At 46.1% G+C, this 14,847-nt stretch overlaps 1 protein-coding gene across 1 annotated transcript; it reads right to left on the reverse strand.

The window, feature by feature from the left end:
* Positions 1–1,263: 1,263 nt before the first annotated feature.
* On the reverse strand, positions 1,264–5,575 carry LOC114490770 (P2Y purinoceptor 3-like). The gene is given in 4 exon segments (XM_036017609.1): positions 1,264–1,770; positions 1,772–2,079; positions 2,082–2,703; positions 2,705–5,575. Coding segments are annotated over 4 exon segments (1,146 nt in total). The 5' UTR covers positions 2,803–5,575; the 3' UTR covers positions 1,264–1,652.
* Between the last annotated feature and the right edge of the window lie 9,272 nt (positions 5,576–14,847).

Below are 14,847 nucleotides of genomic sequence, written 5' to 3' on the forward strand. Positions count from 1 at the left end.
TTGGGGGGGAGCCTGGTGCACCAGTTCTCCCGTGATGTGAAACTTTGCTAATTGACAAGGACCGATAAATAATTGGACTCTAGGTTGGCTGAATCTTCCCCGTATGTTTTGCAAAGAAAGATACATTAACTAATACGATAAGCAGGATAGCTAAGAGAATGTTCAGAAGAGCAAACAGTTTTAAGCTCTCAGCTGCCGTAAAAGCACTCGTACATACTTATGTGGGAACAGCTGACCTGCTAATTAGAAAACATCCTTGCTTATTCATTAAACTAATTATCCAAGGAATTCTGCAGGGCAACACTTAGTCTAGCTCTAATTATTGTGTGCCCTTGAAAGTGATAAGCTGTACTTTTAGAATAAAATTTTATAGTTTAGACATATGTATGGTTTACTCAGACATTTTCCTTAATTGGAGTGGGGTAGTAATGAGGAGTTACACTTTGGTTTTTATGAAAAAGGTTTATCCACCTCTTCACAGAGAGATTATAATGAATTCTTAAGTCATGCAATTTTAGCTCTGAGAACTCTTTGGAGATCATTATTGTTTTAATGTGAGAGGCTTTTTAAAGTTTTTTTTAATCACCTTGGATCTTAATTTTTGTTTAAGAGAATGAACATGATTTAAGACAGTGGCGAACTTTTTTGTCATAAACTGAGACGTGGTCAGATAAAAACCATCCTTCACGGAGTTACTTTACCCTGTATCTCCACTTTACCTTTCAGAGCTTTTTCTAACCATGCCCGGAACACTGGTTAACAAGCGCAGCAAAAGAGCTCAGACTGTATACCCAGTGGTCTGCGGATAGCAGCAATTATGTAAAAATGTGAGCTGACCTGAAACAAGGAGCTGATCCTGTCAAGCAGAACTTGGCTGGCTCTTGATCAGCCTTTGGATGGGGCCATCGGCTTCAGTCTAAGGAGCATGAACTTCAGAGGCCGGCTTCCGGGTAGAGCTTCCCTTTAGCACTATGATCTGGGCATTCTGCAGCTCGGTGGGTGATCTTGGACAGGTTACTTAAAGCTCTGTGCTTTGGTTCCCTTATTTGTAAATGGGGCTAACAAAAGCTCCCACCTCCAAGGACTGTTGTAGTAAATGACTTACTCCATGGAAAGTGCTCTTACCTAGTAATCAATAGTAGTTACATAGTGATTCACTCTCCCATCCATTTATTCCTTAACTTACTCACTCAGCCCCATTCTATCATGCACTCACTCTGTTTTGGGCCCTGCTGTGGAGACTGGCATTAGAGGTACAGCAGTCAGACAGATGAGGTCTCTGTCCTGCAGGGGCCTGTAGTCTAGAAGGCAGAGACAAATCACAAGTCAATAAACTAAGTCCAGGTACTAATAAGTGTTAACAAGACAATAGGGAAATACAATGACTGAATTATGGGTAGAGAGTTCAACATTAGCTCTGGTGGGCTGGAGTGACTTCTCAGGAGGTGACATTTAAGCTGAGAGACCTGAATGACAAGAGATAAATGTCAGCTCTCATCAAAATAAAGTTTTCCTTTGTGTTGGTGACTCCATACTCTTCTTTTAAAATCTCAACATCAGTATAAAGTTCTTTCCAGCAGGACACCCCTAGGCGATATGGCTGTGTTCAAACAGGTCATTGTCACTGTCAGGAAGCTCCTCTTCCCCAAATTTTATCTTGGCAGTACCCAGATCTGCCCACCCTTGGGTCTCTCTCCCTTGGCCCCAGGTGGGTGCTCACCCATCTTGTTATGCATCAGTTTCTGGAAGAGCCTGACCCTGTTGTTCCCAACTGACAGGAAATACAGCACTGGGTTGAGGCAGCTGTTCATGCTCACCAGCGGCCTCCATATCTTGTAGGCCACACCGGCCGCCGTCAGGAGTGGGCAGTGCTGGGACAGCAGGAAGTGCAGGAGGAGGTAGAAGGAGCGTGTGACGTGGAAGGGCACGAAGCAGAGGGTGAAGAGGCCGCACACCAGCAGGATGGTCCGGATGGACTTGGCCCGGGCCGCACTGCCCGTCCTCTCGAGGGTCTCCTCTGGTCTGGTCAGGCTCCTCACCATCAGCGAGTAGCACACCAGGATGACCAAGGAGGGAAAGACAAAGCCAGAAAACGTCTGAACCATACCGTAGACAAAAAACTCACCAAAATTCTCCGGATCAGTCATATCGTAGCAGACCACCTGGCCATTGATGTAGTCTGTGTGGGAGAAGACCAGTGTGGGCATCACCTGCAAGACCACCAGGGCCCAGGTGGCAGCTGTGCCCAGCAGGGCGTGCCGGCGGGTCCGGTAGGGCAGTGAGGTCAGGGGGTGGCACACGCCCAGGAAGCGGTGGACGGAGATGCAGGTCAGCAGCAGGATGCTGCCGTAGAGGTTGGTGTAGAACAGGAAGCGCACCAGCCTGCAGAGCACGTCCCCAAAGGGCCACCTGTCATCCAGGGCATAGGTGACGATGAGGAAGGGCAGCGTCAGCACATAAAGCAGATCAGCCACCATCAGGTTCACCAGATAGATGGTGGCACAGTTCCAGCGCTTGCTTTGGTGCCAGGAGAGCCACAAGACTGTGCCATTCAGGGGCAGCCCTAGCACAAAGATGATGCTGTAGGTCAGGGGAAGGTAGATCTGCTTGTAGTCCTCCGAGAGATGGCAGAAGCCTTGTTCCTCTGAGGCGTTAGTGTCCAGCTTCTTCATCTCCTGGGAAGCTCCCTCTGGGAGCACCGCTGCTCCTGCTTCTGCTTCCCCTGGGAGGAAACAAAACAGACTGCAGAGTAGCATGACCTCCTCGCGTGGTAGCCTCTGCCTGGATCTGGTGATCTGGCATTCAGCTCTGTGTGATGTGTATGGCTCAACACTCTCCCAAAGTCTGGTCACAGGCCTTGTCTGAGAGAGACCAGCTCCAGGAGTAAAACAATTCAACTCAAAGGCAAAGCAGTCTTCAACAAGAGGGCTTGTAGACTTACCAGTCCGAAGGGCTGGCCATACGCTGTCTTGCGTTCCCTCCCTCCAGGCTGGGTTGTGTTAGGAAGCTCAAGTCCACATGGAGGCAGGTAGGCACTGCTGTCATTTAAATGGCACATGCAGCCTCCAGGGCTATGACTTCTCCTCTGGCTAGAATCCTTTGCATAGAGTCAGGAAATCTCCAAGGAGAGATACACCAGCCCCTCACTCACAGGGGCCGGTGACACTGCCTCCAATCTGGTCCTGAACCCCACTTACCATGGCGGAAAACAAAGTGATCCTTAGGGGTTAGGGAGGATTAGGGAAAGCATAGGTTTTGCCTACAGGCTCTGCTAGAGGATTTTGATTTGTATCTCTTTCAGGATTTATTAACTGCATTTTGAATACTGGGGCTGATTTGCTTATTAACCATCGCAGCACCCCAAACAGCCAGGAAAACAAATCTGAGCCGTGAAGCCAGGTGCAGCTTGCACCTCACGCCCATCCCTGCTGACAGAGCGGATCCAGCAGGCAGACCCGCGTGCCTGAGGGAGCTGTGCGTGGAGCCCGCGTGCAGGTTTTGTCACATTGGAAGTCAGTGGGTCAGTCAGCCAGTCAGCATGGTGCCTACAAAGATGGAAAGAAGTTCATTTCTAGGGCTTAATATTCAGAAAGATGAGTTAATACAGGGCGAGAGAGAAAAATCCGATAGGTAATTTTCATATACACTGAATGTTGATTGATGTTATAACGTACAAGACTTTATTCACAACAATAGGATCAGAGACATCAGTCAGTCAAACATTTATTGAGCATCTATCGAGCCAGGCCAAGAGGAACAGAACACAGAACTTGCTCTCTAGGTCTGGCCAGGAAGACAGAAGTGGATACGGCTAATGGTAATATGATGTGGAAAATGGTCAGAATGCTGTGAAAACCAGCAGGATGTGGTAGTTCCCGAGTGGGTGCGGGGAAGGCTTCCTAGACCAGGTGCCAGTGGAGCTGCTTGGGAGAACGAAGAGGAGCCTTTGAGACAGAGAGAGTGAGGGGCATTCCTGGCAGGGCAGGCACGCAAGGAGCTGGAGGGGAAGGGCTCAGCGTGTCCTGGGATGGCAGGAGAGCCAGCGTGAAGGATGAAGGTCAAGGATGCCACCCTGAGGGCAGATATCCTTAAGCAGGGTGGTGATGGAATGAGGCTGTGTTTGAGGAAGATAACCAGCAGCGGCACGGAACTGGGCCTGGAGCAGTCAGACTAGAAGAGGGGCTGCAGCAGTGTGTGCAGGCAAGAGATGCTTAGTGCCCCCAGCGAGGCCATGTGGGATGGACGGAGAGGAGGAACCTGACGTTGGAGACACCGTTGAGGCAGAGAGCGACAGGATTGGACATTGGAGGTGTGGAGGGTGTCCCTGAGGCTGCGTGGGTGGTGAGGCCAGTTGTGGAGCTGAAGCCTGAAGCTCTGAAGGCTGGGACTGGTGTCCCGAGGTTGTGGCGACAGTGGCTCGCTGTCTGCAGCCTGCCAAGGGGCTTGACACCTCACTGGCTGGCTTTAAAATCCACCCGACTGGGAGAGCAAGGCTTTTTGGCTGGGTAAGTAAAAGGACTGTAGTTTTCATTCAATTTGTTCCCTGTAATCTTTCATGTTGGAGGCTGGCAGAGGCTTAGTTATTGCCAGCGAAGCTGCCTCCCAGCTCAGTGTGGGCTCTCATAGGGAAGCTGAGGAAGGGACCAGCCTCGCTGAGCCCTGGCTTGGCCAGCAGGCTCACATCCGTGATCTTATTTAATTTTCAGAACAGCCTTGCAGACGGCGCATTATTACCCAGTCTCACTGGTGAGGATCAGAGAAGACACCCCTGTAGGGCTCACGGTGCCCTCTAACCCCAGGGTCTCACCCCTCCTGGGCATCATGCGTCCACTCCTCATGGCACACTGTGATGGTGAAAGGCACTCAGATCTGCTCTGTCAGGACCCCTGGGACAGTCTGAAGAAGATCACTTCTCTCTCAGCCAGCAGAACGGGGCAGTCTCTGGTGAGGTTGCTCTGAGAATCAGTGAAGAGAGAGCCTCGGGCACCACAGGCCTGCCACAAGGGAGAACCCCAACATGTTTCAGAGCTCACCCCACCCTCTTCCTCTTGCCCTGGAGACTATGTTGCCTAGGAAACCAGAGCTCTTTGGTTTATGTCAGGATGGGAGGTCAAGTATGGCTTTGCTACCCCAAAGCAGGATAAGGTCCCTTTTCTTCCTGGCTGTTACCTTCTGCTGTGGTCTGAACTGTGTCCCCTGCAAATACAGAGGTTGAACCCCCAGTGTGCATTTGGAGTAAGGAAGTAACTAAGGTTAAATGGAGTCATATGAATGGGGCCCTAATCCAATAGAATTAGTACCTTTATAATACAGGAAAGCAGAGAGCACTGGCTCTCTCTCTCACTCGCTCTCATGTGAAGACACAGTGAGAAGGTGACGGGCAAGCCAGGAAGTATTCTCACCAGGAACTAATCCCTACAGTTCTTGATCTTGGGCTTCCCGATCTCCAGAACTGTGAGAGGTCATATACATTGGTCGGGCTGCCCAGCCTGTGGCATTTGGTTGCAGCAGCTTGCAGACTAAGACACTTCCTGCACACTTTCAGGCCTGCCTAGTGTGGAGAGACAGCTTTTCAAGTGAGGGGATGACCATCTTTACAGCATTTAGGGCATAAGGATAAGAGAAGTATAGTGTCCAGACTAGTGCATCACTGAGGCTGCTATTAGGGAGAAAAGAGGAGGGAGAAAAACTCAGGCTGTAAAGGGTTAATTCACTCGCCAAAAGCTGTGGCAATGTCATCCACCACCTCCTCCTTGGAGCTGCTCTTCTTTAGCCTCCATCACCCCCACACTTCCCCCCTGCTTTTCTAGAGGCATTCATTGGGGTGCAGGAGGGCTATTGAAGGGCCATATAGCTATTCATAGAATAAAGGAAAATACCCAAAGTGAAAGAGAGGGGAGCTGGAGGTTTAGAAGCGAGTTTGGGTGACAGGTGCCTTGATGGTTGGGATTCTAAGAAGAGATGGATATGCTTTTAGAAGGTGGGTACCTTTCCCCCTCTTTCTCATTGCCTCTTCAAGAGCTTTAAAAAAGACTGACACAATTTAGAGTTAGAATTATTTTTTAAATCCTCACCTGAGGACATGCTTATTGATTTCAGAGAAAGGAAGGGAGGGAGAAAGAGAGAAACATCAATCAGTTGCCTCCTGCACACACTCCAACCTACCCTGACCTGGGATTGAACACACCACCTAGGTATGTGCCCTGACCAGGGATCAAACCTGCAATCTTTTGGTGCACATGACAGCACTCAACCAACCGCACCACCAGGCCAGGGTGGAATTTGTTTCTTTTAAATGGGCTCAGTGGGGAGATGGGCCTTGAGAAAAAAATGAAGTGAGAATCTAGACCAACTCTGTAGTTTAAATAGGCACCATGGCTCCTGACCTTGAACCCAGAGTTTTTCCCACCGCACATCTTCAAGAGCTTGGGCCTATTTCTGGCAAGTCATCCCGGGAGCAGCAGTGACCTCTGAATACCATGGTGGACACCTTCCAAAGAGGGCAGGGAAGTCTTTATCATTTTACAGTTGGAAGTTGTTATCACCAGCCCGAGAAATGACATAGCTAAGGTGAAAGAACTGTTCTCTCTTTAACAGAGTATTCATGATACATATTTCCAGAGTGCAGAACAGGGAAAAGTTATGAATAAATTTGAGTGACAATAAAATGTTACTGCCTTTGAATTGTAGAGGAGTGATTGGATAAAAAATTTGGGGATTAAGGAGTGGGCATTGTTTATTGTCATTTTAAAATGCCACTATAGTATCATAATTGTGTTTAACTGCATGAATTTATTTTAATGTTAAGTATTTTACCCGAATTTGGAGACTTTTCTTAAACAATTAAGCTATTTAATGGACTCTCATAATTGCTTTTGGACAAGAAAAGATTGTTTTTAGAAATTATTCTGAAAATGTTGATTCATGTGTACATTTCTTAATTTACAAAGAAAAATTAGGTATTTATTATTCACATCACAACTTAATAATTTTATTTTTCAACAAGTTTTTTTTAAATGGGGGCCCCAAATACATTTAATCAGGTAGTGGATTTAAGTAGTCTGAATTATTTTGAATTATTTTTCCTGTTTTCCAAACCGCTAGATAACTCGGTGTTATGTGACCAACAGACCACTGGGTGGCGTTGAAGACCGACGGACAGTTCAGTTTTCTCCAGCAAGCGAAAGCGGGAATGGGGATAGGGCCCAAGTCCAGGAATAGCAGCTGTGGAGGCAATTTGATTCATTGAGAACATAGAGAAAATTCTACCAGCCAAACCACCTCTGATGGGTCTCTTGTCTACAGTTACTGTCCTGTTAACACAATGAAATGGCATTCCAGTCAGCGAAAGCAATCTGCCACTGTGACTGATTTTCCCGAGGATCCTGAGAGGTGGGCATGGGAGGATTCCCCCGTTTTACAGCTGAGCAAACCGAGGTTCAGAGAGGATCCGTGGAAGTTCCCGTCTGCTCTGATCTGGGAAAGTCCTATCTGCTGTGATCTGGGCTACTTTTACAAAGTAGTGACTCAGCAAATCCCCAGGTTCCCAGGGAATTTCTTGTTTGTTTGTTTTTTAAAATTTACCCACCTAGCCCCTCCTTCCAATTACACAGCAAAGAAGACATGGGAAGAAGAGTAGGCCACCCCTGAAGTCACAGGTGCAGTGCTTTCGTTATGGAAGACAGAACCCTAGGTCAACAGGCATGATCTGAAGACAATGGTAAGGAGAGATATAACAGAATGAAGAGGATCTTTTAAAGACCTGTCAAGAGTGAGATCTATATAGTGACCCTTTACACACGTTTCAACTATACCTTGAGTCATAAGATAATAAGGCACTAACATAGCATTTTAATGAATTTGTTATAAATTTATAGTGTGGGGTTGTGCCTGCTGTATACCTGGATCCCTGGGGGCTTTACTTTTTCACAAGGAAAGCAAATTGGATCCTTTAAATGATTTAGAAGACTGTCTAGAGACAGTTGAGTACTTAATTTCAATAATTAATTTAGACAGCAGCTTGCACATTTTTGTCTTCTGTTGACAAGGATCTGACATCATTGGCAGCTTCAAACTGCTGTAAACACGGGGAGTAGTTGGGAATCTTTGCACTGACACTGTATTGTCACAGCAGAGAAGGTGACAGCGCTGCAACGGACATTTCTCCAAAACTCGGTGTGGAAAAAAAGTAATCTTTTACTGCATCTGTACATATGTGTGATCCTCCCAAACTGACTCTGAAATCAGAATTTTAAATTAATGATGCAGTAAAATGACTGCCGCTGTACAGTCTTGTGCTTGTAGAAGCCCGTCATTGTCTCTGGGCTTACGACCCTGGAAGGGGATCTTCATTAAACTTTTCCCTTTTCCTTTCATTTAGCATCAAAGGTGGACCTTTAAAGGCATCACAGCTGCGTGCTGTGTGAAGAAATACAGAAAGCTGGTTTGGTTTGGAACCAGAGAGGATATCAGCAGCAGAGTCTGGGGCGCTAGGCCTAGAGATAGGTCACTCCAGGCATTTTCAGAGTAGAGGGCTTGTGTCTTGGGACCCCTCCTTGGATCCTTGATCCACTCTTACCCTCAGGCAGCAAGTTCCCTGCACAGTCTGCCCAGAGAATGCCGTTTGCAGTGCTAACACACGGATGCATGCACTGTCCAGCGTAGCCCTTCCTGTTGCTAGGGTGTTGCTAAGATGGGGGTGGTGGTGTGGGAAGAATCCACACTGGCCCTGGGCACTCCACAGTGGGGGAGGAGGAGAATGAAGTTGTCCTCACCTCAGTCACCCAGAGCAGAGCAGTATTGTGGAACCACGGGAGTGACCTGTCGAACAAGGAAGGAGTGACATGGGACTTGGAAGTGTGGTGCTGAATTAGCCCACAAAGGGCAACAGAGCGCTCAGTCCCAAAGGATTGTCTTCTGAGAACACGAAGCAGTGCGTCTCAGCAAAGTCCTCTCAGAGCGAGGAAGAAGGAGACCTTTCTTCACCAGCCCATTGGCTGGCCAGGGCCCTGGTGGGTGCGTGGCATGGTCTATGCGTACAGGAGAGCATCAGAAAGAGGCGACATACTGAAGAGAGTGCATTTTCTCACATGACCCCCCCCTTTTTTTTTTTTTGCCCTAGGAGGTGTTTTCCCTCCCTCCCCAGACACTTTTGTGTTGCCTCTGCATGGGGGGAGGGGAGGAGCCCTGCTGTATCTGCAACCGGATCCTTTTGTGTGAAGTGATTCTTTTAGTTTCTATTTGTTCATTTTTTTCCCTATTGAGTTGTCTTTTTGTTATTGATTTTTTAGTTCTTTCATATTTTGGATAAAAGTCTTCTCAGTTATTCATGTTGCAAAGGTTTTTTTCCTACTCCGTGGCTTTCCCTGGCTTAATGACATACATAATTTTATTTAAAGGGATGAAAGTTCTTAATTTTAACATAGTTGAAATGATAAATTTTCCTTTATGGTTTGTGCTTTATATCTGGGTTAAGGATATTTCTCTACCTTGAAGTTATAAAAATAGTCTTCTGTATTAGTATGTGAAAGCCTTCCCCACTTAGATCCAACTAATTTCATGCTGCTAAAGGGTTTAATGTTTGTGCGTGTGTCTGTGTGAGAAACAGGCAAACATGACTAGATGAGATGCTGTTTCGTGAGTGGCGATCAGAGTGCACTTGATGGGTTAGGAGGCATTTGCTCCAGACTGGGAGGACGTGATAGTGGCTTTGACTTGCATGGTGAGGGTGGCAACACAGAGAAATGGGTGGATTCAGTGGATATTTAAGAAGTAAATGAATGTGACTTGGTGATTCATTAAATATGGAGGTGGGGAAGGGTTAAGGACTACCCCTAGGGACATTTTTTTTTTTTTTTGCTGCTACCAACCAATGCCTTCAACCTTCTGCTTATTATTTCTCTATTTCACTGATTCTCCATTCAGTTTCTGATTCTCCCTTGCATCTCCTGGCTCAGCTTTCCCTCTGGGCATCCTTTGGCTTCCACTGCTGCAGATGCCTAACTCTGAACAGAGAGTTGTAGAAATTTTCCCAGGAGACTCTAATTGGCTGAGGTATTTACCGTCATTCCTGTTTGGGTAGGACTGCAACAGCCAGACCTCTCGCATGCTGTGGGCCCCTCACATATATGCTGGCTGGGTGGCCCTTCCTTATGGCCTGGGGCTGCTGTGATGGGATCAGAGTTGGGAGTAGGGTCATGCAACACAGATGAACAGTGAGGGTTCCTCTTTCTGCAGGGGCTTTGAGAAAGACAGTTCCCCTCAGAAGGGGGCTGTGAGCCGCTGGAGGTTGGTGTGCCCCGTGAGTACAGAAGAGCAGTAGAAAGAGAAGACACACTTAAGAGTGTGAATTTTCTTTTTCACTAACGTCCATTTTTCATTAATGTTTAAGTTATGAGCTTGCTTTCTAAAGCACGTACTTACAATAGAAACTTCTTGTGACTCTAAAACAATTGTGGGTAACAAATATAATAATTGAAACTGGTGTCTGCCACAAGCGAGTTTCATTTGTTATCGTATACCAGTCAGAGCTATCGCTCTGAGATATTTTGTTCAGGCATAAACCATACATTTGAATTGATGGTCCTATTAATGATGGAATGCACTTATGTATGTTTATGGCAAAAGAAACCAAGTGGATATTTTTGAACCTCATTACAAGCAAGACACATTAGAAGAGTAGTTATAGAGAGTGAAAGAGGCCCTGACGTCATGTCCAGTAAAACACGTCAGAGATGAGGTCCCAGAGAGCGCTGCGATGAAATAGGAGGGGAAGGTGTGGAGTTGCAAGGAGTTTCATTTAAACACAAGGCTCATGTGTTAATATTTTCATTGATTTATTTTCATGCCAATGTGTTCTGACATAAATATGGTGATCTATAATGCATTGACCATAAAAGTCAACATTATTTTTAAAGCTGACTCAGGGAAATAAAAGCTCGTTGTTGGTGCTGATATATACAGCATGTTATCCTGTTGAAAAATTAACCTCTCCTGTCCTGCTCCTGGCTGAGATACATAAGAGGGTACACAGTAACAGCCACTGACCTTCTGTGCATGCTTTACTTCATGGCCAAAGTGTAGTTTGCAACTGGACTGGCCCATGGTATGCAGTAAAGGGTAGTACGTAGTCAAATTCCAGGAAAGACTGCTAAAAACAAAAGCTAATCAGCAAACATCTTTGTCTTTTAGATGATCAAAAGGCCTGTGAAACTCTCCTGGACACAAATTGTGAAGCCGCTATCTTGTGTTTGTGATAAATGGTGAGAGCAACAATGAGTGGAAGTGGAATAGAGACCCCAAAACAGAGAGCACATGTGGGGACAATGTCAGTATGGGTGACCACAGAGAAGACACTCAGCCTGGAACGTCAGGGCTGTGGGGCACACCCCAGTGCCCTGCACAAGTCAGCCATAACAGTGATGGGGCCTTCAGTGAACTGGTTCTATGAAATGAAATGAAAATCAAGCCAAGGAGAATTTAATTTAGCAGCATAGGAGAGAATGCTAATGGATAACTTCTTCTTCCATTAAGTTTCAGAGCAGAATAGCTTTACTGAAAATAAGAAAATATTGAGAATTTTTAAGCTAAAGGGCCCCTGGGTATAAAGCAGGGGTAATTACTTGATAGGTGAGGAAAATGTTAAACCTCAGGAGGTTAATAGAGCAACTTGTCCATGATCACCCAGCTGGTTAGTGGCTGAGCTTTATCTGGGGTCCAGATCTCCTGATTCTCTGATTCTTCTGCTCCATTTTACCAATTTGCAGCCATGACTAATAATACATGTGCATGGAGGATGGTCTACATGACCACCTGAACCTGGTGTCCAGCCTACCTAGGCACTGAGCTGATTCTTGTCAAGATTCCTGATGGCCTCTACGCTGCTAAGTTCTGTGGAAACTTTGACACAATTTATCCCTCCAATATTGATATGCCAAAGTTGAGCACTCCTTGAAGCAGTCCCTTCTCTTGCTTTTTCTATCAGTTAGAATTTCACTCCTGGTGAGAGAAGCCCATGCCAAAGGTGGCCAGGCTAAACGATTAATTTATTGGCTTGTATAATCACTCTCTTGGTGAGGCTGGCTTTCAGTATGATCTGATGCAGGAGCTCTGATAATGCTACTAAGACTGCTTTCTCTATATAGATTTCTTGGTTCCATTTCTTCCATTCTCACATAGTCTCTCCTCATAGTGGAGAGGCTGCTATAAACTCCAGTCTTCCATTTAATTATGTGAAAATCCAGCAAAAATTATACCTCAGCCAGGAAGTCCTGGGATTAGCACCAATTGGTCCTATTGTCTCGTGTTAAACTCCGTGCAGATCCCTGAACCAGCCACTGTGGTCAGGAGGGTGGAATGCATTGATCAGCCCAGGCCTTCATTAAATTCTCCACCCCTAGGACCTAAGGGAAAATTAGCTTCACCCAACTTCCTTGCTATTAGAGCAGGAATCCCCAACCCCTAGGCCACAACCAGTCTGTGGCCTGTTAGGAACGAGGCTGGACCACACAGCAGGAGGGGGAGTAAGTGAAGTTCACCTGTATTTACAGTTTCCCACCATCTCTCAAATTACTACCTAAGCTCTGCCTCCTGTCAGATCAGCGGTGGCATTAGATTCTCACAGGAGCACGGACCGTACTGTGAACTGCGTGTGTGAGGGATCTAGGTTGGGCGCTCCTCGGGAGAATCTAATGCCCGATGAGCTGAGGTGGAGCTGAGGCGGTGATGCCAGTGCTGGGGAGCGGCTGCAGATACGGATTGTCATTAGCAGAGAGGTTGGACTGCACAGGGACATAATAAATCAACTGCTTGCAGACTCATATTAAAGCCCCATCAGTGAGTGGCAAGTGACCATTAAGCTGCACCTGGTGGCAAGCTATAAAGCCATTCCTCCCCACCCCCATGCCCCACTCCCTGGTCTGTGGAAAAATTGTCTTCTGTGAAACCAATCCCTGGTGCCCGAAAGGTCAGGGACCACTGTATATGAGTGAGGAAAGGGTGGTTCTCCTAAAGCATATTTGAGGTCCTGTTACCACAAGAAAGGGACTGAATACTGGGCAGCAAAACAACAAATGCCCATAACAACTTCCCTGACACCACGTTTTCCCAGTGTGCATCCTATGTCACTCTTTTCATTCTCCCTCACGGTATTCCCCTTCTCAACTTGCTCTCTAACATTGGGGCTCCTCGGGGCCCAGCTCCACATCTTCCCTTCCGGGTCTGCACTTCCTTTCAAGGTGAATTTATCCAGTCTGCAGTGAAAGGAGACGATGAACATAGCTCAAGGCACTTTGAGTTAACCTTAGCTGACGTGGTAGTTGACATTGTAGGCCATGGAATTGAATGAGAAATTGTATTTAATAAGAAATCTTGAGAGGAAAGAAGATTGTTGACACAAGTGTATATGAGGATGCAAAGCACCGCGCTACTCCTTATCCTTTGCTTCAGAGATAAGGGACAAGGTTGAAGCATATTTACAAGTTGTTACCATCTAGGCGCAAAGAATGAAGTATATTAGCCAGGTGAGTTAAAAGTGCTGTTAAGGTTAGATCTATACATACTTGCTTTTCTCCTTGTGAAATTGAATTTCTGGCTGGTTTGTTTGCTGGAAACATAAAGAAATCTCTTGGGATATTTCCCCCTTTATTACGGAGTTTTACTGTAATCATGTGTGGGATATAATCTGTAACCTTGAGGCTATGGTCACTGCAAAACTTGTTTACATATTTGTTGTGGGGAATTGCATTTACTCACTATATGTCTGATATAAGAAATTGTATATAGTGGAATATGTCTGGGTAGGAGATGGATTTATATACCTAAACTGTCATGTACTGACCAGCACTGTTAGTGACCTCACTAACTTTGTTCTATAACTCTATTTCTACATAAATTCATAAACCCAATTTCTAATTAGAAACCATAAGTCCCTTTGTTTTGGTTTTCTGGTTATTGATTCTAGAAGAATAATTTCTAACAGATTGTAAAGCTTGTTTTCTTCATACCATTCATGTCTTGATAACTGCCTAGTCCATATCCACAGCCCTGTTCAATGCCCTGAGCTCTAGACTTGTGTATCCAGCTGCCCATGTAGCACAACCTGGATATTTTAAAGATGTCACCAATGTAATGTGGCCAAGAGTGGGCTTCTAATTTCATCTGTTTTTCTCCCACCAAATATGTTCCTTTGCTCAACATTCTTTATCATTTCAGTAAATGGCACTGTTATGTATCCCGCCTCTCAAACAAAAATTTTGGAAACCATTCTCCTTTTTTCTCTTTTTCTTCTCCCGCATAGTCCATCACCATGTCCTATCAAATGTCTGTCAGACCATCCACTTCTGCCTACTTGCTGCCACCACCCTGGTCTTTGCCACTGTAATCTCTTGCCTTGCCCACTTCAACTGTACCCCTCATTCGTCTCCACACCTCCTTCTACTGTAATCACAGCAGCCAAGGTGATGCATATGAAGATGAATCAGCCACATGCCCTTCTAAAGACTTTCTGACTTTCCACTGCTTTCCCAATGTTCTTCAGGATAAACCTCAAATGTCTTCCCATGACTACAAGGTCCTGCATGGTGTCCCTGCTTCACAATTCAACCTCATCTCATCTGTTCTCTCCCTCAGTCATGGGCTGCAGCCACCCTGCTTGCCTTTGGTGTCAGGTACGTTATGAGCTGACAAGAGGAGAAAACACACAAACACACATGCACACACATGTCCTGATTGGTATAGTCAAGGCCCAGAAACTTCTCAGGAAAAGGGTGGCCACAGAGAATGAGAATAGATGCAGTGTGTTCTGTGAGGGCTTTTGCCTCATTGCTAGCTCCCCAATGTGATGCCCAC

This window comes from Phyllostomus discolor, chromosome 2, assembly GCF_004126475.2.
Source record: "Phyllostomus discolor isolate MPI-MPIP mPhyDis1 chromosome 2, mPhyDis1.pri.v3, whole genome shotgun sequence".
NCBI lineage: Eukaryota > Metazoa > Chordata > Mammalia > Chiroptera > Phyllostomidae > Phyllostomus > Phyllostomus discolor.